Source organism: Tauraco erythrolophus, chromosome Z (genome assembly GCF_009769465.1).
Source record: "Tauraco erythrolophus isolate bTauEry1 chromosome Z, bTauEry1.pri, whole genome shotgun sequence".
In the NCBI taxonomy this organism is placed as follows: domain Eukaryota; kingdom Metazoa; phylum Chordata; class Aves; order Musophagiformes; family Musophagidae; genus Tauraco; species Tauraco erythrolophus.
In genome coordinates this window covers 50,105,371-50,129,719 of record NC_141496.1, presented here as the reverse complement: position 1 = coordinate 50,129,719, position 24,349 = coordinate 50,105,371, and the positions used below count along the sequence as shown (strand labels likewise).

At 44.8% G+C, this 24,349-nt stretch overlaps 1 protein-coding gene across 1 annotated transcript in view; it reads right to left on the bottom strand.

Annotated features, from left to right (window-relative positions):
• Nucleotides 1-23,987, bottom strand: part of ELP1 (elongator acetyltransferase complex subunit 1) — a 31,765-nt gene extending 7,778 nt beyond the window's left edge. Inside the window, exons 1-27 of the mRNA XM_086630043.1 lie at nt 23,838-23,987; nt 22,201-22,353; nt 20,373-20,454; nt 18,490-18,570; nt 18,069-18,154; nt 16,733-16,832; nt 15,742-15,832; nt 15,120-15,243; nt 14,356-14,446; nt 13,680-13,910; nt 13,212-13,382; nt 12,455-12,554; nt 11,571-11,753; nt 10,670-10,776; nt 10,073-10,176; nt 9,181-9,234; nt 8,974-9,079; nt 8,225-8,340; nt 7,422-7,495; nt 6,716-6,794; nt 6,371-6,450; nt 5,336-5,476; nt 4,118-4,203; nt 3,388-3,536; nt 2,417-2,540; nt 1,856-1,953; nt 447-648 (exon numbers count right to left, since the gene is read on the bottom strand). Coding sequence (XP_086486169.1) covers nt 447-648; nt 1,856-1,953; nt 2,417-2,540; nt 3,388-3,536; nt 4,118-4,203; nt 5,336-5,476; nt 6,371-6,450; nt 6,716-6,794; nt 7,422-7,495; nt 8,225-8,340; nt 8,974-9,079; nt 9,181-9,234; nt 10,073-10,176; nt 10,670-10,776; nt 11,571-11,753; nt 12,455-12,554; nt 13,212-13,382; nt 13,680-13,910; nt 14,356-14,446; nt 15,120-15,243; nt 15,742-15,832; nt 16,733-16,832; nt 18,069-18,154; nt 18,490-18,570; nt 20,373-20,454; nt 22,201-22,353; nt 23,838-23,987 — 3,163 coding nt within the window. The remainder of the gene's footprint in view (nt 1-446; nt 649-1,855; nt 1,954-2,416; nt 2,541-3,387; nt 3,537-4,117; nt 4,204-5,335; nt 5,477-6,370; nt 6,451-6,715; nt 6,795-7,421; nt 7,496-8,224; nt 8,341-8,973; nt 9,080-9,180; nt 9,235-10,072; nt 10,177-10,669; nt 10,777-11,570; nt 11,754-12,454; nt 12,555-13,211; nt 13,383-13,679; nt 13,911-14,355; nt 14,447-15,119; nt 15,244-15,741; nt 15,833-16,732; nt 16,833-18,068; nt 18,155-18,489; nt 18,571-20,372; nt 20,455-22,200; nt 22,354-23,837) is intronic.
• Between the last annotated feature and the right edge of the window lie 362 nt (nt 23,988-24,349).

Sequence of the window (24,349 nt, the reverse complement as noted above, 5' to 3'; positions counted from 1 at the left end):
AGGGACCTTCAAAGGCCATCTAGTCCAACCCCCCTGCAAGGAACAGGGATATCTCCAACTAGATCAGGTTGCTCAGGGCCATCATGTCAGATACTTCAAAGAATCTCCATTCCCTGAGGTTAACCAAGGAGGCAATTTGGAATAGCAGTTCAGCAACCAGTTGCAAGGAAAAGCCTAAGAAGCAGTTATCATGGGGCATTCAAGGCCACAGCTAGCTTGGCAACTCCTAGGTGCCTACCAGCTCAGCTCAAACATCTTTTGGTTCCTTTGAGAAAGGTGATGGTGCAATCACACAAACCCTTGGGAAACATGCGATTTTTGTTCTGCCTTTAAGAAAAAGACTGTTGAAGACTGAGGTTTTCACTAAATTTTAGGAAAAATCAAAATGAACCAAATGTAAAAGCAGCCAGTTTTGCTCTGCGCACTTCCACCTCCTGAAGTCCTACCTGCCATGCTCCGTGCCAGGCTGGACAGCTTATCCTTTGTGTAACCAAGCTGTGACGCCATGCACAGGGCTTGCTGCCAGCTGCCACTGTTCTGAAAAGCTTCAAGTGCTTTTGCAAAGATGCTAGCACGCGCAAATATCAATGCAGCCTGTTCATATAGCTGCTTCTGAATCAAGTACTCCCCATATGCATCACTGATATCCTGCAAGAAAGGGACAAAAGGGAAATAAGAAGTCAGCGGTAGAGCCAGTAGCAGTCCTCCGTTAGTAAAAATTAAGTGCCCATCAACAAAAACCTATTTACCCCTCCTCCAAGGAACCTCCAGGCACAGTGTTCCTACGCCATTTCAAACTTTATATCAAGCCGAGGGCTGATTATTAGCATATGGAGACACTTCATAGAGCTAAAGCAAGAGACATGGGGAAGTACCTAACTCCTCAAGCCAAAGGCTGAGTAAACTACATACTGCAGGAAATCAGCCCCTGCTTCCCCACTCACATGAGTGGTTTTTGGTAGAGTGTCTCCCTGAACTGAGTTATTCCAGCAGTTAAAACACCAGCACAAGGGAGGATGCAAGCCCTGCAACTCTATAGGCACAGGCTGCTGTGAATCAGTATCCTGAGCTTCACTATGCTATTCAAAGCTCACAATCTCCATCGAGAAGAGGCGGGTGGGTTAGACTGGAAGAACAGATAAGGAATAAAGAAAGTATCCAACGAGCCAGAGTCAGGAACAGACCTCCCTCATGAGGAGAGTCCTTTCTGCTTCCACCATGTTGCAAACAGACTGAGTTTCTGTATTTCCCCTCTTCTTCATCTACTTCTATTACAAAGGCTCGTATGTCGTGAATTTACAATATCTAAATTAAATTATATTGATTTACATTTTACCTCATCCTTGGGCAAGCTAAAGTTCTTCAGTAATACTGAAACCAACAAGGGACACTACATGCTACGAAAAAACATGTCTACAAGCACCCCAAGCTCTGTAGCACTTTTCAGAACAGTTTAAGGATAATGAAGTGTCCCCACACAACGTGCAAGCGCCAGACAGAAAGCTGGTATCACAAAGGTCAAGACAGGAAGAAAAGTCTTTCTCTGGGAGTTCTCCAGCATGCCACAAGATAGTGCAGCAGAAACTGGACTTCCAGGTGCTCTCCTGGTCACAGGATCAAAGAAATAACTGCCACTCCTTCAATGACCAGACCTCACAGGGGCGACGCTGAGAGCCACTCCAACTATTATCTCAGAGAAGGGTCTCGGACAACACAGGAATAGCAATGACCTGCAGAACTTGAATGAAAGCAGCTGCTGTCTCGTTCCTGCCCTCGTTCAAGGTGCCAAGGACACGCAAACACACGTCCGAGAAAACAAAAAGCTTGCACACTGCAGTGTCACATGCTTACACACCTTGTACTCCTGAGTGCTAGAGGAGTACAGCTTCAAGGCTTCACAATACAGATTCTGATCCTTCACCAAGTTCAGAAATTCAGGGAAGTGTTCAGGACCTGCAGAAATAATTTATGTTTTGTATCAATAAATGAGAAAGCACATGGCTTTCATGGCTCCCAGCCAGTCTGGGTTCATTGCACTAAGAAGTAATCAGAGGTGCTTGGGTGGAAAAGCACAAAAGCACCTATTCTACTGCTGTAAAACCAAGGTTTTCACTTCCTCGAGGTTTGCTCCACTTTTGCCAAAAAGGCAAAGTCTGAGGACAAGTCACCTACAACAGGAACAAAACAAGACTTATATTTCATGATCACAGAGCAGTAATTCTCACTCCTTTCTCCCTGTACCAAGCTACGCTACAAAAAACATGTACCAGAAGCAAGTTAACGATGCGCTACCAGGAGGGAAGATGACATTGCGCAACTCTCTTTCTTCAGCTATTTTCCCTCAAAGGCTCTCCAAAACGGAAAAGATCCACTGCAGAATTTATCCTTAGAGACTCTGCATGTGCAGGACACCTACCACATTTGCTGAGGTGCCCAAGGGCTTTTGTGTATCTCTTCAAGTGTCTGTCTATTGTATATCGCTGATAATTGGTTTCCATTTTCCGGAGGGTATTTAAGAAGGGCAAATATTCTTTTGGGTCCTGCAAGGAATAGTAAAAACTGCAGTTGAGCTAATCTGGCAAGATCCTTATTTGTCCCCATCTTCACCAGCAGCATGACAGTTCCATATTTGAAATTGTATGATAATACACTAAAAAGGCCTTTCCCCCCCTCAAACGTAAGAATCAATTCTACATATGCACTCCTGCCAGGAATTACTTACTTAAGTTACTATAAATTACTAGGCTCCCACATGGACTTCAGTAGTATCTGAAGGCTGGTGATATTTAAAATTCAAGGCTATGTACGATACCAAACAGTGTTTTTTATTAGCTATTATCCTGTACAAATTTGCAGTGGTAAAGCTGATCAATTTCCCCCACATCAAAGGTCATAAACCCTATTAACATGAATAGGGGTTTTTAACTGATGAACAGCAGGCTCTGCTGTAACATGAGGAAACTCTGAAGATCCCAAAGGGCATTTCCACCCAGAGATTTCAAATTAAACCTGCTGGAAGAGACACTATTATTGTAGCCACCACCAAATAAGCAAGAATCAAAAGAGTACAGAACTGGGAATGCAAGGCACAAAGTCACAATGCTTCAGACCACAGCTCCTCCCTTTCCCAGAGCTACTTTGCCATGCTGCTCTTGAAGAGCTCTATTTCCCCTTGAGCACAAGCAAGTTTCCAAAGCTGTGCTCAAGAAGTACTAAGGGATGCAGAGACATGCCACCCTCCCAAGAACACACAGGACTTCTGAGCAACTGGAATTCTGCCTGGGTAGAGTGCTATGACTAACAAAATATGTGGGCTGATCTGCAGACTATAAAAAACCTTCAGGAAAGCAGAAAAATAGTTCCTTAGCTGGAACTATAAGCCAAGACCTTTTGAGACTTTTCTGCCACCATGACGACTAAATCAAAGTCATATGTCCCCAAGGAATAATCATACAATTCATTGACATCAACAAGGAAAAGCAGGTATTTCAGTGCTTCTTCTGCACTCACAGCTTTGACATCTGGAGTAACACTTTCTGTAACAAGATAAAGCAGTATATGATCAGTTACACCATTTGCAGTGGAACCCTGCTCTGAGGGAGGGATGCATTATCAAGCACATCCTTGACACCACAAAGGGACAATCACACTAATGGCTTGTTCTGTCTTGCAGGAGGAGTTACTTTGCCTTTCCTGGGCAACTTCAAAGACCAGCCCAGGCACAGTAACTTGTTAAGCATGCAACAATAACAAGTCAGAAGTACCAGCACAGAATAAAAGCAATGTCTGCCAGTTTGAGATAGGAGGACTCAGAATGGCAGCCTCCTATTTCATGCTGGGAGAACCAGAGTTCTGACTGGAAAGAGAAAATAACTCCAATTCTGGGCTATCTGCTGACATATCTAGATAAAAGGATGAGCTGAGGGCATGTACAGCAGTGTATCTTAGCTGGTATGTTGCTGTTCCATTAACACACAGCTAGTTTCAAGTACATTTCTGTTTTCTGGCTGACTCCATGATCAGCCACCTCAAAATAATTTTTGGGGTGAACGATGCTAACAATAAAAGCTCTTGCAAACCAGCTATTTTCAAAACTTTCGAGTTCCTGATACAAAACCTCGAAGATCATGAACCTTCTGGAGAGCAATTTCCAGTTCTGGAGGACTTTTCTTTACGTGCGCTGTCAGTATAGATAGGCAGTATCTGAAGAAAACAGAAGCAATAAATGAAAAAGCAAGAAGGCAGAAACATTCTTTACTCCTATTTTCGCACAGTTTGTGCAAATTCTATTTTTCTTTTTATTAAAAAAAAAAACCCAAGCAAAACCACAAAACCAAAACCCCCAAAACTATTCAGGTATTTCAATCTTTTAAAGGAAGGCAGGAAAAATGGTAAAGAATAGAATATACCAGAAAGGTTTTTCTACTCAGCATGTCTCTCCAAACATGTCACAAGACTGGAGGAGTGTTTTGAATAGAATGAGGTTCCTTACCATGCTAGCCAGCATAACGGAGAGAGAACATCTCTCTCCCTAAAAGCTCAGATAGCTGGACACAGTTTTGCAAATCAAATTTGGAATGAAACCAGTATTTTTTAATAAAAGGACTGCTTTCTCAGAGGTTATTTCCACTTTCACACATTTCCCATGTACTGCTTCAAAATAGCTTTCCCAGCTAAGAGGATGCTTTGTTTTCCGAAACCATTTGCTGAAAACTGTCTACATTTTCAGGGTTCAGCAGCAACCCACTATCTGTTGCTCTTCTATCCACTGTTTCACATATAAGCAGCCAATAGTTTAACACTGCTTCACTACCCACCATTATTACCCTATTTTCCCACCCCTTATCCTTGTTTGGTGTTGATTTATGCAAGGAGGATGGTCACCAAAAAGGCAATCATTCAGAAATATGCAGCTGAAGATTTACAAAAGTAATTCAGTCTCAAGTGGAACAGCTGAGATCTTTCTGAAAGGCCAACTGCTCCAAAAAGCCAGCATTTCCCTGAGATGATGCTCATGTCTGTCTGCCCCCTATGCCACACAGACTGTCCCTACATTGAGTGTATTTCTTAAACCCCTATGAGCATCCTGCATCTATTACTTCAATTCTTGTAGTAAAAAGTTGGTTTTCTATCTGTGGAATTATCAGATGTTGTGGTTTTCTGGACAGCATCCTCAGCAGATGGAAGGCATGGCTATGTAAGTTTCGTGGGGCACAAGCTCACTTCAGAGGATGTGAAGCAAAAAACCTGATGTTGAGGACAGCTCTGCTTTCTGCAAATGACTTACTAGAAATTTCTCTAATGGTTCCTTCAGGTACAATAACAAAATGCTCACTTTTGAGGGTCAATGTGTTCCATAGCAACTCTCATCACATCACATATGAGGTTTACTTTTTTCTGATCAGGATGCTGGTGTGGTTGAGCATTACTGCTACCATTCAGAGACAGGTACATACTCTTTGTGAAATCTTCTTCTCTAAATAAAAACAGATACCATGAATACCAGCATGGTCCAGCACAGAGCCCAGCACAAAGCCAGTAACATTAAGAAACACAAATACATGCAGAAAATAACTACTCAACAAAATAGCTCATACGTCATTCAGTACTGACACACAGCCTGCCATGCTACCAGAAAGCTCTCCAACATCTCTCATCTGTCCCAATTGATCCTCAGCCAAGAGAAGCCTTGAAAAAAAACTGGTCAGAGCAACCACTTTAGTTGCACAAAAAAATCTGAAAGCAAGATTTTCAAGATACAGATGTCTTCCGCTACGGAGATCCTGAGCACAGTGCACTTCTGAAAACTAAGTAATTCGCTTTTATTTTCAGACAAAGATTTAAGGTCAGGTCAAAACTGAAAATACGACAGAACAGCTAAGTGATAGCTCCAGTTCACAAACAATTATTTACTTAGGTAAGCTTGAGAAGTCCTGAAGCTACCAATGCCCTAAAGCCTCTTGTCACTCAACCTTTGAGAAAGAAGTCAGGGAACCTGATTTCAGAATCTAATCAAGTATCTTGGCCTCAGGCTTCAGATAAGCAGTGCTGTCTTGCTCCTCTTTATGAAGGAACAAAACTTCCTCTGTTCACATTTACCCCTGAACTGCAAACCAGAAGACAAGTCAAAGCAGTCAGATGATATACTACTCCCTTGCTAGAAAAATCTAATGGCTGCCTGCAAGCTGGAATTCCCAATAGGACACACTGACTATCCTGAAGCTATTGAACTTACTCCAGTCTTTATGACCCAAAATGCCAGATCTCTGACTGACTCCTTGCACCCACATTGAAGAGCTGCCAATATTTTGACAAAATAATGTACCATCCCTGATTACAGGCATGCTTCCGTTTTCAGAATCATACTCACTTCAGTTCTGTGAAAAACAAGTTGATATAGTTCACAGAATCTATCTGCCTGATAAAGGTTTCTGTGTTTTCGAGAAATACCTGAAACGAACAAGAGTATTGCTACTGTTATTCTGAACAAGTACATTAAGTACGAGAAGAAATTCAAAAACCTTCTCTGAAGGTACAGATGAGTGAAATGCTAAATCCGATATGCCTGCATGAGGATGCAGGAGCGCAGAGCAGCCATCTCTGCTGAAAGCAGAACTGACAGCACCACCTACTCTTTTGAGCCCACTGTTCAACGTCAATGGATTCCAGGCTAGATGGACATGAAAAACAACACAACAGAACTGGGTATACTTGCCTTGGGATTGTGGTCATAGAGAAGATTGAGGTTGATTCGCAGCTTCCTCATACACTGAAATGCTTCCCTGAACATAAGCCTGGAGGAATGAGTCAAGTGGGATAGTTTACATAGTGGATAGGTGCAATATCTGCAAATAAAGGCAACTGTCTAGAGGTAAGCACAAGCTCCCTGAGAAGGGAGTAGCCTAGGCAATGAGCTGTGTAGACTGCCTGCCAGAAAAAACATGCAAGGTCAATCCTGTTCATTGCCAGTCTGCACTGGGACACATCAGCACAATAGACTGAGGAAGGAATACAGGCCTTGCATTATCTTTTCCTCTCTTAAAACACAGAACTACATTTATATCTAATAGACCAACTTCTGTTTCAGAAATCTTCAATGTAAATCAATTAAACAAATAAACCATGAAAAACAGCAACCTTCATCATGGATTGAGACGTCTGGAGAATTGAGCAAAGATTTCTCCCATCCACACAGTCTCGGCACACATATAAGCCCTTTGGTGGCGAACTGAGACACACCTGGGACTGCTGGAAGCTGGACTTCTAGATGGTAGCCCCAGAAAGACTTTCATTCCCACTAACGAAGTCAAATCCTTTGAGTTTTGCCTCCTTCCCTTCTCCAGCACAACAAAACCAGGCCAGCCAGCCTCTAACAGCTCAGACTGTGAGAGGGAAGTCCAGAATACCCCACTGCCATTTACCTGTCTAGCCACTTCCGAATCTGGGCAAGAACCAGAGCTCGGTGGTGAACAGTCTCCAGATTTCCTCTCGGCATCTACAACACAAGATCCACACAATGGTTTATTTGAAGTTACTCTGCCTATATTGAAGGCAAAGTGAGGACTGGCCAATTTTCTGGGCCTGTCTGCTACTTGCAGGTGCATGGGCCTGTCTGTTCACTTCAAAGGACATGCAATTTCAACGACTGTAGAAAAGTATCTGACAATTCTCTAGGCTCAGGAACATTCCCTCAACAGGCTGGACTCCACTCAACTGGGCAAGACGCAGAGCCATCTGATCAAACTTTCAGGTTAGCCCTGCTTTGAGGATGTTGGGCTACACACCTCCCGAGAAGCCTTTCAAATGACATCCTTCTCCACTCTGTGAACCTCTGCTGGTTCTGAAGAGCAAGCTCAGCAAATCAGACAAACTTCGTGCCAAGGCTAATGGTGGGCTGCTAGCAAATACAGCAAGTACTAAGAGAGGAGTCTGAGATTCACTGTGAGCAGCCAATGTGTAGCACTACGCTACCTCAGCCATCAGGAATTTGAATAGGTCTTCCCAGTTCTGTACATACCCAGCTGCCTGTGCTGAGACTAACTCACACAGGCATGCTCAAAATCCCTCTGCATCCAGCCAGGCTGCTGGAGTTTGTGAGGCACTGTGCTGGAGCAGTACAGGGCAGCAGCTTTGTTGCACTGCACACTGTTTGTGGGTCAGCCAGCTGCCCACCGAGACGGCCCCCCCAGTAGTAGACCTCAGCAGACACGGGCAGAGCACTGACCTGCAGCACAACCTTTGTGTCCTGGGGCACAACGGTGATGATACGTGAGCCTCGCTCCACCTTGCGCAGGGTCTCACTGTTGGGGGCAGCAGCACTGCTCAGGCCAGCCTGAAGGGCTGAAGACAGCATATTTTTCAGCACACATGGCACACCGCAGCATGGTGCCCCGGTCAGGCTTTCCTGTGTGGCACAGCAAGGTCGTACTGGACCAGCGGGGTCAACAGCGGGGACCTCTTAGTGCCAAGCACCGCTGTACGCAAAGCAGGGATACGTCCTCTATACAACAAGATCACAAAACTCAACAGACCAGGTGAGATGAGCACAGAAAGATGCTAAAGACCAATAAGTTGTCATCCTGCCTTTCGCAGGGTCCTCATACCTCTCATAGCCAGATGCCATCAGAGACTGTTTCTCCTGGGATCCCTTCTCTACCACACCCCCTCAAATAGCACACAGCTCTTTTTTTTTGGATGTGGAGGGGAGGGAAAGAATGCAGGGCTAAGCTGTTGAAAACAGTGAAGGGACAACTACTACAGGACAAATCCTGCTTCCTGCGAGAAGCATATGACATAAAAAGTTAGTTCCCTGTGCTCCTTGCTCTCTGGTAGATTTTTGAAAGCAGCTGTCTTAAGCAGGGGTTCCGCGTGACACAAATACAGCAGGTTTGGATGTGAAAAATGAAGCCATCTTGTGGTTTCAAGACAATGGCCATGAGCTGCTAGCAGCAGGCACCTAGAGCTGGCATTTACCTTTCACTGATATGTTCTTCAAGCAGAAGCATTGACAGGTGTGAGAGTTGGTCGTCACCAACAAAAATTCGTTGTACGTTGCAAATGAGGTGATGTTGGAAGCGACCTGTAGAAATATGATGGCGTTTATTGCTGTATAGAGCAGAACAGGAAAGCTGCCTTTGGCAGACAAGAAGGGGATACAATGAGGGGCAAAGACTTTGGTACCTCAGTATCATTAACAAAAAAACGGCATCGATCTGTGAGGCCCAAGATCACCTCCTGTGAATAAAAAGGATGACAAGTAGAAGCTATCAGTGTCACAACCTCCAGTGTCTCACAACACTGACTAGCACTGGATTGAAGCACCTCACAATCAGGTACTGAGTACGTCACGTGAATTAGTCAGAGAAGCTGGACAGGAAGTTACGCAACCGCTATACCAGGAGGGCTTAATTAAGTGTCTTTAAACACGTCTGGCTGGAAGCCAGCTTGGTCTACCCTGTAACAGAAACTGCACTGTAGCAAAATAGAAGCAGAAACCATGTCAGTTAATTCAGGCACTTATTCAGCAGCATTGGGTCCAAAATACCAGTGGAAAAGCTGGTACAGAGCAGAGCAAAGCAACTCCATACAGCATTCACCTGGATGCACGCTGAAGGAAAGAAACCCTGAAACTACCAGCAAAGTAGCTAGTCACTCCTTAAGCTGTTGTAACTATCAAACCACTACCAATAAGGAACACCAGTAGTAGGAGATCTGCAGTAACTCAATGCAGCCATATTTGCTAGCAGGGTCAGTTGAGATAACACAGAGCAAAATGCTGTTTTCAAAAAGAGCGGGGCAGTGACTGCTGGAAATTTTTAAGCTGAAATTTCTCACTCTTCAACGACATTATTCAATGTATTCACAGAATGGGGAGACTGGGTGTTAACTGCAAACCATCAGAAATGGTCTAGTAGACAAGGAAAGACATGATTCAGCTCTGCATAGGGCCTTATGAAGAATGCTGTTAAGAAGTATCATTGGAGCCTGGGCAGAGGATCATGGTGCACATTTGACACAGAGATTTATTTTATTTTAATTCAATTTCATTTAATCTGCTCACACGCTTACTTACTTCACCACTGATCCTTGTGATAGAAGTCTGCACACAAGGGTAGGGGAACTGAATAGCAGAGCCATTGCTAGTTCGCCAGGGCTCAAGGACCGGAGTAGAAGCATCTAAAGAGCAAAGAAGATAAAACTGTTTTCCAGCCAAAGATTCAGACATTACAACCACATGACACGTATCTCAATAGAACTAGAGCTGGGAATAAGCTACATTATCTGACAGAGAGAAGAAATGCTGACGCAAAAGTCCAGGACACAACAGACAAGAAGGTGTTAACTTCTAGGGGCTCAGCAGCACCTTTATTCCACCGTGGAAAAGAGAAGTGCCAAGGATGTGGCAGTCAGTCAGCACTTCTAAAGTCACTAAACGAGTCACCTTCTTTTCAAATCATAAAGTCTGAACTATCATCCTCAACAACATTAACTGGATTTTGATACAAATCACTAATTTTGGCCCACTTCTGAGAGCAGAGGGAGCTTGAAAGGCAGGACCAACTACCAGCAAGAGTCATCCATGTCCCTCAAAGTCAAATCATCTTAAACCTTTTGAGAAGTCTGTAATAACTGCACCTCAGACCAGGTACTTTAATAGGGCCCGGCTTACCCCAGAGGTATTTAAGGATCTGTCTATCAGCCAGCTGCAGAGCTACAGTTTTCGTCTCTGGGCTACAGCACAGACTGATCACTTCTCCACCTACAGGTACAGACAACCTGGAGCAAGACACAGAAGACACATAATATCAGTATCAAGAGATAATTTAACACCTTGATCCTGCATTTCTTGAGGCCAGATGGAAGGATGCACATTTCCAGCATGGACAAACACCTTGTTCATGTAAGGATCTTCTGCAGTCTCTTCACGTCGATGTCAGCTGACATTGCCACTACAAAGCACCAGCAACTCCAGCCAATAGGCTTTTGCCTGTACAGACTGTGCTAGTCACTGTCTGTATACTTACAGCACTCTGCAGAGCCTCACTTTTGTCCTCATCTACAGTTCATATGCAAATCAGCCTGTCCTTGCTGTCGAGTGCTGCAGAAATCAACTCTCAAGATTACTTCAGGAAGCAGATTTCTGTGCCACAAGTGGCTTCCTTTTGAGATCTGGTTTTAATTCAACTGACTCCACAAAGCCTAGCAGGTGAGGAGGAGGAGGACAGGAGTAACAAGGGTTACCAGTCCCCTTCTAGATCTTGATAATGGTAGGTAAAGGGAATTCAGTCCCCATGAGGGCCTGGAATTCAGACAAAGGAACAGAACTATCCTGTACCGACACAGGCATGCTAGCATACACCCTCTTGTCAGGCGGGTTGTCGGCATTAGGACTACAGGCAAGTGCTGACCAGCAGGCAGCTTCATGAGCTGTTTGGTTCTCCTGCAGGAAGAGCGCCAAACTCCCTAACCCACAGCCTCTGGTCTGCATGTCTACTGAGAGACTGAATTCCTTCTAGGCACTGTCCAGAGGCACTCTCAGGCTTCAACCACAACTGACATATCTCTAGTACCGTAAATTCAGGCGCTCTTCTTCACCTCCAGCCGCTTGAGGCACTGCAGTCAGATGGTGAAGGACAGACTGAGCAGCATGCTGATTCTGACCAATCACCAGGAAGCTGTCATCTGGCAGCCAGGTGAGAAATCGGAGTCCCAGAGGATTCATCACTTCATTGTTGTCGCTGCCCACATCAACTCTGTCAAAAAATAAGAGAGACTGGGAAGCAAATAGAACCTGATTTCAGTGGGCCACCTCACCGGAGAGGCGAAGATCTTCCTAGGCACAGCCTGGCTGTTCAGACATACAGCATGGCTAGGAGAGCTCCAGTGCACAAACACACAGTCACCCAAAGCATGAATCCTGCCACAGGCTGGGCTGGAGATGAAGGACAAAACCCAAGGAGCCTCATTTGTTCTTCCCAAGCAATACTGCTCCCATGCCAACTATGTACAAGAACAAATGTAGAGCAGGGTGGTTTTTTTTTTTACCTTGTCATTGTTTCTGATATGCAATCAGCTCTGTTGCTCCGCACGCCGTGATCATGGGCCTGGGCACTACACAGCCATTCCTCTGTCTCTGGGAGCAGGACCACAAAGTGCAGCACCACAATGCCAAGGGCACCATGCATTGGCAGGAAAAGTTATCTCAGTTCTACCGCTGGCCGTCACTGCACCCACTAGGTCAAGACCTCAGTGAAGTGCACTTCTCAGGATAAACTGCCCACTGTGTTGCCCGATCCTTAGCACTAGTTGCAGCCACAGTGTCAGCACAATGAAACCACATTATATGACAATCTCTTCAAAATCTTGAGACAAGTGATGAGAGCTGCGACCTCTAAAACATCCAGCCAGGTACTATCCTTTTCTTCCCATTACAGCTGTACTAGTTCTATATTACCTGTAGGTTTTATCCAGGTATGGTGTTTCCACAGCTGCTTTAAATCCATTTCCACCTACAGCTCCAAACCTGACAGTGGGGTCATTCATTGTGCTCTGTCCTGGCAAACATAGAACAAAAGCAGACTTTAGAGATCCTGCCAACAGAGCCCCTTCCACCTTCATTCTTATCAAAACGTAGATGCTACAGGAAATTATTCTAAAAGTCAGAAAATACCATCCCGATATGTAGAGCCAACAGCTAATCCTCATTAACACTTATCCTGAGGTACACTACCTTGCAATGTCACAGTACAAAACTCAGAGACAGCAGCAACAGTCTCTTATCTCACAGTACACTGAATATTACATTATATATGGGACTGCTTTGAGAAGTACTGGGTGCCTCAGCTAGACCCCACGTAGCTATTCCCAGATGTTTCCAGTGTCAATCAGCAACATGCCATCAGAACAGAATACACAAGATACCACTTGCTGCATTCTACTCAAGCCAAAGCTAGGCAGGGGGATATTACCAGCATAAGCACACAGCCAAATGCTGAACGCAACCTTCTCACACAGCCAATGCACCACCAAAATGCTCTTGTGTCATCCAAGCTAATGGAGACAAGAGAACTGAGCTTGAACTCACAGTTAAATCACATATATCTTGTTCCTGAGTGCTAAAAGCTTGAGTGACCATCACCCTACTAGCCCTCCACATTACCACTCTAAGGACAGAGAGTTTCCTTTAACAAGACAGTGCCACATGCTCTCACCGTATTTGTACACAGAGATCTTGTTATCAGCATCCAGGATAGCCATGTCTCCACTACATTTGGGATCTGTGTGAAATGCAACCTGATTAACTGCCTGTTGGAGCTGGAGCTCATAGGTACACAGGGGTGGAGGCACCACAGCATGCTGAAACGCTGTGACAAGCACTTTATCTGTGGAAGAAAAGAGAAAAAAAATGAAGCTGTAACCCAGTCCAAGCGTTAGTAAGGCTCTTGTTAGGTTCTTTACTGAAAGCAGGAACAATGTTAAAGGAAAATACCGTTGCTGTGCCCTTAGCAGCTAACTCCATTGAACCACCTCTGAAGCTCCCATCAACCACATGGTCCCCCTCGCCAACAGCTTTGTAGAAACAGCAAATGGAAGAACTACCATAATCCCATCCAGCCTGTATCCAAAAGTCTATGCCACCTCTTCTGACCCTAGAGCCGCAAAGAAGTCCCATTGCTTACCTCCATCTATGACAGCCACATTTGCCACATGCTGGCTATTCTCCCCCATCCCATGGTCTGTGGTCCAATGCCAGTCATAGGAGAGGTAACGCCAACCCTGGCAGAGTACATGCAGTCTATATGGGTTCTCTCGGTCCCACAGCAGCGACACCAACCGATTTTCCTCCCAACTACCAAAATGTAGACTTTGCTTCAGGTACCAGTGATAGTTCCCTGTGGTCCACAGTTGAACTATAGAAAAACAAATAGTTACTACAGGCTACTACTTGAGACCCATCTCAAACCCTCCTCACTACCACTGCTCTTCTAGGAGTGCGTAAATGCAATGAAAATGCATTTCTAGCTTTCAGCCCACGGGCCATGCCATAAAACACTCAGCACAATAAAATTTAACAACAGACTTCATGCAAAATCGTAGAACCTAGAATTCTTTGAGGTCCCATTGTGAGAAGGCACTCATGTTTTACGAAGGGCTCACACCTTTAGCATTCCATTAATACCACTTTCAGTTACAGCAGCCCGGAAGATGCTTTGAGCTCAGGCTGAACTACCTGTTCTTCCTGAGCTGCAGAGCAGTCTCAAAGCTGTAGGTGTCTCCTAACTTGCAGAGGAATACTCACTGCTAACCACATTTGCAGACAAGCCTAAGAGCCAAAGCCTCACATAGTGCTCTCACCATAACTGCTTGGGTTGGAGTTTTCTATCTTCAGGTCTTCCAGCCATATAGCCAGGATCGTAGAATCTGCATTCCAAAGCAGTTCATTAACCTGCAGAATACATATGACCCTTATTGATACTGTTGCTTCTGTGTAGGGTAAGTATGGTCTCAATTGTTTTGAAAGACCATGAGTTGCTCCTTATTTTTCAACAATGCGAGGTGCATGGGTTAATATACTAAAACAGCCCTCATGTATCGCAAAGCTCACGACAGCTGGAGCAACGGATCCTGAAGAACCACCTGTCACAGTGGTTTCACACAGCTGAAAAGGTGATACAACCACAACCATGACAGGAGTGTTCGTTTTGTTTTCCTTGGCACTGAGGAAGCATCTGCCAAAAGACCTCTCAGCATCCAAAGGCACAAGTTGAAGTAACAACCTAGCAGTAGCTTCTCACTTCTCTTATTTGGGATAACGTATTTCACCTCACTCTTGCAACACCTGACATCCTGAACAGCATTTCTGAAACTTTTGCCTGGTAGAAAGTATAAAGGGGCAGAAGCATCCCATGGCTACAATCCCCCTGTACTTATCTCTGTACTACAGGCCTGCAGAGGGCACTGCATCTTCTTTGTGGGCTTCTTCATTGTTCTCTTTTCAGGTCACTTTTTCCATTAGCATCAGCACTAACTGCTAATTTAAAAACCTCCTCCTAGAATCTGAAGATCTAGTTCTCCTCTCCATTACACTCTAATCAAAGAAATCCAGACATAGCACTTACTTTGACCTGCCCTTTCTGAAACGGGAGGGGGAACTCCCCGTGAAGAAGTCCATTCTTCTCCAAGAAAATCACATCATGTCTGTTGGGTTTTTCTTGCGTGGATGCTATCAGGTTTCCAGAGGGCCTTTAAAAAGAGCCAAATGGAAAAGCGTTGCTGACATAATCAGTAGCCATCATTTTAAACACCAAACATCTCACATTTTCTCCAGAGACATGAGGAAAAGGGCAGCAGAGGATGTGTTTTCCTCAGCACTGTTCAGACAAAGTCATAGGTTCAGCATGGACATTTTCCAGGGCTCATGACATCCTCAGATGAGCAAGTAAATGTCAGCACTGACAAAGGGACCTGTAATATTGCTATTTGTACAGTTGAGTCCAAAAACACTTGACATTGAGACGATACAGAGAATCGATCCCTTCTTCCCACACATACGGCAACTCTTACACTTTTCAGGGTTTAAAGGGCTACTCTTCCTAGCGATGGATCAGAAGGAAGCTTTCTTCAGGTTTTGGGAAAAATAAACAAACACAGGAGAAATGAAACTGATGTTGACCAAAGACTGTGACCAGGGAATGAAAACCAATTCTCTGCTGCCAGCATGCAGACTGCTTTGCTACTCACTTCCAGGACAGTGCTTGTTCTAATCCTGAGATAGGCTCACTTGTTGATTGCAGCACAAGCTCTCTGTTCCACACTCGAATCTTCCGAGCACCTAGAGGTTGAGCGCAATGAGACAAAGGTGTAAGAAACCCTTGGGAAGAGAATTTTCCAATTTTATGAAGGTAGGAGAGCAAATTTTGATGCACATAAATAAAAAGGAGAGTTCTCTTGTACACCTTAAGGGGTAAGAACTTATTCTGTCTCAGGCAGCTCTCCCATAGTAACTGGGTGACCCTAAAGGAACTGAGTAGGAATTTCAGTCTGACGTAACTCAGTCATGGCCATTTCCCTCTCCAACCTTCACCACAGGAGTGTTAAAATCTTCGTATAAATGCAAGATGTTCCCTAATTTGAAGTACTGAAGGTAAAAATCCAAACTAGCGGAAGAGCAGTGCAGTTTGGTGCAGTTCAGTATGTTGACCAATACCTTTTAGCTGCTCAGTTTTCCATTTATCACAGAAGACATCAATTACAGTCTTAAAAAGAAACGTATGTGCTCATCACCTCTTTAGCTTTCGGGCAAAGCCTAGGGAAAAGTATTACCAGTATTTAAACAAAAGTATGCAAGGCTAAACTGCCAGTAGGAGGGACAGTGGATATGGCAATCCAAACAGATTCATCCATTTGGCACTGGGAGCCGGTCAGAGATTGCTTAGAGCTTGAGCGGTGATTTAAGACTGGTGAAAGAAGCAGCTCAGATAGTAACTACGTGACGGTAACCTCTCTTGGCTTCTCACTGGACTGAAAACCAAACCACAAAGCAAGCATTCAAAAGCTTGTGTCTATAAAATGCCTCTGAGAACACCAAAAGAGAAAAATGAGCAAATAAGTAGCTCCGTTCACCTTTCCTTTAAGTGGCCAAGAGACCACGAACACCAGACAGTTCTTGCCTAGTTTCTGCTTAAGAAGCCTCTTACACATGGTGGTATTTCAAAGAAGTTCAGTCCCATACCTGTCTCTGGACAGACAGCACTCACGGCAACGAACTGCCCATCTCCTCTCCATGTCACCCGAGGCCTGCCGTCATCCCAGGCTGAAGTAGGTGGCACTTCCTGAAGTCACACATAATAAAGTTGCATCAAAGTTTGGGAAGGCAACTGCTGTCTTGGTCTAAACAGACTGCACTGCTAAGCCAGCTCTTTCAAGAGTCCTGGCATAAAATCAATCCATTAAAAGAATCTTAAGGCTGCAAAGTTAAAAATTCATTACTTAGAATGTTATTTTAGGAAATACTAGAATTAAAACCGTCTCTAAATTCAGCCTGCTCCTTCTGCAAGAGCATATGACCGTCTATTCACATGATCATATGCTATCCTTCCCCTCCACTGGGTCTCTGCTTATAGGCCAGCTATAAGCTGGACACAAGGGTGAATCAGGGTTTGTTCGTAACTGATGCATGGAGTTACAACCTCTTGGAAGAAGAAAGGTGAGAAAGGCATGCCATCCAGGCAGTCTGTAAGGCAGACAGAAACTGGGATGAGAAGCAGTGTTCTTCGAGACAAACAGGTTCTTTGCAGAACACAGGAAGAAAAAAATCTCAAGAGAATACACATAAAAAGGCAGCTGTTCAAAGGTTTATCTTCATCAAATTAGGCATATTGTTCCAGATACAGCCAAGCCTCATCCTTTCCCTCCTACCTGTAAAGCTGGAACAGGCCACATTGCATATCTCTGCACTCTAGCCTGCCAGGTTTCAGCAGGACAGTTTTAAGTTTGAAACTTAAACACAAGAAGAGAAGTCCAGCAGTGGAGTGTTTTTAGCTACCTGACTTTTCATCAAATAAAAAGTAGAGAAAACAAGACCCAAACAAGGAAGTGTCAGGCAAAGAAGCAAAGAGCTAAAACGTGCAGGCACAGGGAGCTGCCTCACATAACTGTTGATGCTCACTAGCCCAAATCCTTCTACTTTTGCCTTCTGGGAGCTCAAACTATTGTTATTTCTACTCCTATCAGCCAAACTGCGTGCTATTTCTCTTGGCCATATGAACACTTTAGTATACAGCACACATTCAGCAAAATCTATCATGCCGATTTAAGGGTGGCTTTACCTCTGCAACCTTCTTGCTTTGAGCTCTGTACAAACAGTTCTAAGTACTCCCAGATGCTAACTTGAATTAGAAGGAGGATAAAAATGCTGGATTTCAGATAACAACAGAAACAAACAGAAGTCTATGAAGACAACTATGAGAAAGGCGGTGGCAAACTGGCACCACAGGAATAACAGAAGCCCTCTTTATACACGTTTTCGCAGACAGCATAGGCCTAACCTAAGAAAACTAGTACGATACCGTCTGTTTCCGATGCGCTGCCTGTTTTCCCTCTGATCCATGGAACTGTGTCTCCTTTTTACCCCAACCAAGAGCAACCAACTTTCCTGAAGAAGAAATAATCATTGTAGTGGAAGATTTACAGTACTACTCTGCACAGTGTCGTAAACACAATCACAGCTCCAAGCCACCCACACCTGCGATCCAAGTTTAATTCTAAAAACCTGCAGGAAATTTGCACACCCCAGAAAGTTCTCTAGTATATAGAACTTACTTGAATTTACACTGACAAGTAAAATATTGGCATTCCCCTTCAGCTGCCCAGCAGCTTTACGGTCTAAAAATGTCTCCTGGGGCCCAGTAAGTGCTCAGCTCCATTTCTTTACTTTCTACGTACTTACAACACAGCAATGACATCAGTTTATTTCAGTGCACCTCTCACCTTCCCCAAACTCATCTTGGTGGATCTCCTTCTCAGTAATTGGTTCAAAATCCCTTGTCATCATGATGAGTGTTTGCTGACCTGCAGAGTAGACAGTATTGGCAATGATATTTCCAGCAAATAAAAACTCATTGTTGTCCTGTATTGTCCTACTGTTCTCTCATGGACTTGAACATAGAATGTTAAACATTTCCTCTTGAGATATGAAGCACAAGAAGGTGATTTGGAGTAGTCAACAAGGATTTTTGAAGGGGAAATGGTGCCTGACCATCTTGATAGCCTTCTACAATGAAATGACTAACTTGGGATATGGGGAGACCAGTGGATGTCATTTATCTTGATTCTAATAAGGCTTTTGACACTATCTCCCATAACGTCACCACAGACAAACTCAAGAAGGGTGAGACAGATGAAAGGACAGTGAAGTGGACTAAAAACCAGATGAATTGCCAAGCTCAAAAGCTTGCTATCAGTGGCAAAAAGTCCAGCTTGAGATCAGTCACCAGTGGTATGGCCCTGGACACTTGAGTCAATGTTTAACATCTTCATTAATGACCTAGAGGATGGGACCCTTAGCAACTTTGTAGATGACACAAAACTGGGAGGAGCAGCAGGTACACCAGAAGATTGTGCTACTGTCCACAGGGAATCTGTCACATAGGTGACAGGCTACAGGGCTGTCAAGAACCTTATAAAGCTCAACAAGGGAAAAAGTCATGTCCTGCACCTGGAAAATAATCATCTCAGGCACTAGGACAGACTGAGAGCCAAGCGGCTGGAGAGCAGCTTGGCAAAAAAATGACCTGTGTTTACTGGGGGACACAAAGTCGAACATCAGCCAGCAATATGACTTTGCTGCATAGGTGGCCAACAGCATCCTGGGCTGCATTAGGACTGTTACCAGCAGGTTGAGGGAGGTCATCCTTCTCCTTTACTCAGTGCTGGTGATATACATGTGGAATGCTGGCTCCAGTTTTGGGCTCCCCAGTACAAGACAGACAAGGACACGTTGGAATGAGTCCAGCAGAGTCACACAAATGATTGAGGACTTGGAGAACCTGTCACATGAGGGGAGGCTGAGAGAAGCCAGTCTACTCTAGAAAAGAAGGCTCAGGGGAATCTCATCATTGTGTACGAATATCTTACGTGGCAGGTGGAGTACAGTAAAAGACAGAGCCATACTGTTAGTGGTGCCGAGTGACAGCACAAGAGGCAATGAACACAAACTAAAATACAGCAAATTCCATTACAACACAAGAAAACATTTTTTTACTGTGAGGGTGGTCATAGTCAGGAACAGGGTGTCCATAGAGGCTGTGGAGTCTCCACCTTGTAGATATCCAAAACCTGACTGGGCACGATTCCTAGCAACATGCTCCAGGTAACCTGATTTGAGCAAGGGGGTTGGAATAGGTGATCTCCAGAGTTCCCTTTCAACCTCAAGCATTCTGTGATTCTGTTTCACTTGAGGCTAACCTTATTTTCCAGGTGAGACACATCTGTAGCTAAGTTAAGCCTGTGACACATCTCTTTCCTACCAAAGGATGAGAAGCAGCTTTACAACTACGAAATCAAATGGAGATATAAAGCAGGAGTCTATGAAATATAACTCCTTGGAAGATGTGAAAGACTAATTACTGTCCCATAAAACTCTGGTTTTTGGGCCTGAATAGCTTCTGCTTGGATCACCAAAGCACCTCATGGATCATGAAATGAAATATCATATATAGGATCAGGTAGCTTTTTTCCTCTCTTTAAATCTTATTCCCAATTTCATAACTCTCTATTTTGCTTCTTCTACCTTAAACTTAACTGTGTTTTACGTTTTGGCCATAGTGAGTGTCACTCCTAAAGGCTGAAAGCTTACAGGCTGTTGTTGATACCTGTTGCAAGCAAAACAAGCTCTTGGTCAGGACTCCAGCTCATGGTACTCAGACCGCTGTCCACACTTCCAACACATTCCACCTGCAAGACCAAAACAAGATCACAGAAACACAGGAACACCCGTGCAGCACCATCCCAGCACAAAAACAATGAGTTACCAAGGCAGGGAAATTCTCTCCTACTTAGAAAAGTCTAAAGTCTTATTCTTTATGTTGAATGAAATAAAAGAAAAATTTCTAACCAAAGATGGTTTCAGAATGTTTATGTATGAGAGCTCAGATAACTTAGGGATTAGCATTTTCTACCATACACAGTTTTAATAAGAGCTTTATTCTGCAACTCTCCATCTTAGGTCAGCATGTACGGTGTTAATACTAACATTGCCTCATGGGGTCTGTGGTTACATTGATAAACATACTGAAGTCACAGAACACGGACATAATGGTGAGAACACAATGGTTCTTAGTTAGAGAATTCCAACATGCAGTTAAGGGCACCACAACTCTGATCAGCTTGTGCATGCTGAACTTGACAACTGTATATAGCTGCGCTAACTTCAAAGCTTATGAAAAACTGGGCCAGTTTTACTGAGCCATCACGAGTACATCAGCAATAGCTGTGGGCAGAAAACTGTCATGCACTGCTATCCTGATTTGTAAAAGGCACGGAACAGAACAAGTGTGATAAACAGCAAGATGATGCCATTCAAGGAATTAAGCTTAGGTGTCACAATTTTTTCAGGTAAACAAAGTGGGACTGGGCACTGGTGGGCAGAATAACCATCACCCACATGCAAAAGGTGTCAGAACAAGCACAGTAACCTTCAAGACTTCTTGATGCTGAGACTGTATCAAAAGAATATAACTTTAAAATTGAGACAATTATGCCAAAAAGCCTTGAAATAAAGGATCTGAAGTTAAACCTCTACTCTGACCCACAAATCATTGCAAGAAAAGTCTGATGCATCACGTCTTTTGTTAATCTCTTTTTCCCTTATGATATGTTTTAAGGTCCAATATGGGACACGCTTTTCAGTTACGGTTGATTGTATATTCAAGTGGTATCTGCAAATCAAACCCAAACAAGGACTAAAACAGGTGAACTGCAAATAATCACAATCTGACAGCCAATCCAGACAGAACACTGTTGTCTCACACTACCTACACCCGCACTGTTGGGCTAGTATTGTGGGAGCTGATGCAGATTTCAGAGGGTGCTGCTGTGGCGTTTAAGCGTCTTGCTGATGATTGTACAAATCTGACATTGAGGAAGGAACAGAAAGCAACTAGCTCAGTTCCTGCTGTATTTACTCAGCTGAGATATTCTGGCTTCCCTTTAGTGTTTTCTAGAGCTTTTTAATTCCAAATGTTCTTCAAATCACAACACACAACACTTTCTCCTCTCTTCAGTTAAGTCATTCAATATGGTGTTCTGTATTTAACGATAATAATAAAAAGGTAGCTACACTGCGAGTTACGAGTGCATTACTTTATTCTGTACCTAGTCTCAGCAACATTCTATTTCTGTACGACTGTGCAGTAGATCCCATGCTGGTGTGTGCGTACTAACAGCCCCCAGGCAAACACACAGGATGAGGGCTGTGGACAGGCATGTTGCACTTTCAATTCCGGTTCTTTTACGGAGCGTATATTTTGTCCTTAATCCTACTCAAGGCTCCCACAAAAATCAGCTCATCTGCCCAGGAAAGGGAGACTAACCACAGGTCAGTATGTAACAAACATACAACTTCCTCCTGAAGAAATTAAAACAGTGTCATCCTTTCCTTTGAAATCCCTCAGTATTGTTGTGTCTTTCCTGTCATGTTACCTGCTTTGTGCTGAGATTGCACAGTAGGATGTCTCCAGCTGCTGTAGCAACACACACGCACTCCTGCTCTGGAAGATCTTCGATACCCACGATGCAGCCACTTCCATCGTCGGGCATGAAACCCTCTGCGGCCAAGGAAACTTCTCTTGTCACCTTGACATAGAGAGGCCAATGACTTACCAACAACACATCACCTCACTGGGATTTTTGCAGAAATGACAGAATAACACCCATGGGTATATTTCAATCTGCTGCAATTACACAAAGCATTACCCAGCAGAAGTGAATATGTGAATGGCAGCAGGATACAGTCAGTATGTCAGTATTTATCTTCACTTACCCACAGAAAACTGTGAAGGTCCTCTTAGGTTAAAAGTGCTAGACAGATAGCAAGAAAACTCACATAAGGGAGCAAATAATAAATGGCAATACTACAACTTCCAATTTGCCTTGCTCATCATCTTTCAACTCCCTTTTTGTATTTCTCCACACAGTGTCAACATTAAGAGGTGAATGGGTAGCTGTTTAAAGTGTCCCAACACTTTTAAGGGGTCATTCAGGCTCTACAGACACAGTATAAAAAAAATTCAAACGACGACCATTTGGATCTGCATTTGGGTACAGCAAAACAAGAAATTTTAGCTGAATTAGCTCTCTCTACCTTAGCTGCACGAATGTTTTACATATCCAGTCATCAGGTAAAAAAACATAGCAATAAAGACCTGAAATACACACCCCAAAAAAAAAAAAAAAACCCACGGAAAAGGAAGTTAATACATTTAGCAACTTCAGATAGGCTTCAGATCTTTTTTTTAATTCTAAAAAGATTTTAGTTGATAGCCTTCTCTAACAGACCACAACAGAGATCTTCAGAAAACACTCCTGTTTAAAAATGAGATCCTAGGAAAGCCCAAAAGCTCTTCTGTCAGCTAATTTCAGAACTGAACACACTGGAAGAACTAGATGCCTCAGAGTCGCATCGTGTGTTTCCAGATAAACAATCACCCAGCTCTAACAGAATTTGATGGCTTAATAGCATGTTTTTTCTTTAGCAATATGTTTTGGTTTTTTTTCCCTAAAGCACTGTTTCAAAAACTTCTTCATATACCCTTCGCTATTCCTTTGCCTGTTTGCTACTGTTTTGTGGGTTGTGCCTCCGATGCAACTGTTTGCCGGACACTCCTCCAAGAGGGCGCTTGTATTTGACACAAGTCGGTCAAATTGAGGCAGATTTAGTATTTTAAGAGCACAATAAACCATTTCAGCCACTCAGATCACAGTGCAGCCTCACAGCCACCTTCCTGGGCGCCAGGAGACAGCAGCACGCGGTGGCGAGGAGCAGCAGGAGGCTCTCAGACCCCGCAAACGCCGCTACCAAAAGCGAAACACATCGGAGGGCAGCCGCGACCCGCCCAGAGGCGAGCTCCCGGCGGGCACCGCCGCACTCCGGCTGACGGACGCCCAAAGGCTTTATTCCAGCTTTGTAACGACCGGACCAAAGCCGTCCCTACCATGCCCGCAGCGACGCGCTAGAGCCGGCGGGCACCGGCACCCTGCGGCCTGCAGCCACAGCCCTGGCCCGCGCCTGCGAGCGGCAAGCGAGCCTGGCTCCCGGTGCGCCCAGCGGCGGCTCTCACCGAGTCCCCGGCGGGGCCCAGCTCCAGAAGGCCATGTTGGGAGCCCACGAGGACCGTTCCGGGCTCGGCGCCGAGGCAGAAGCACTGCGGAATGCCCGGGGCGGCGGCGGAGCAGCGCCCGCCGGCTCGCAGGAGCCGCAGGTTCCTCATGGTGGAAGGATGCCAGGCAGTGCCGCGCCGCTCACGGCGCCGCCATCTTTCCCGCGGCGGGCGGGAGGGCGGGGGCGAAGGCGCATGCGTACTCCGTGGACGGCGGGGGCGCACGCGCGGCCCGGCGGGCACGCATGCGCAGCTGGCTTGTGCCGGCGCGGTGCGACAGCCGCCATTTCCCGCTCCGTACAGCGGCTTCTCGTCAAACGCTTCCCAAGGGCCCCTGGAGGCGTCATAGTCTTCCTGGTTGGAAAATGCTGTGTCCGGCAATGCCGCCAGCGCCAGGCCGAGCTGGCGGTGTCGCCCGTGTGCGGCGCAGGTCGTCTGCTGCCACCTGCTGCTCCTGTCAGGTCTCTCGCTGA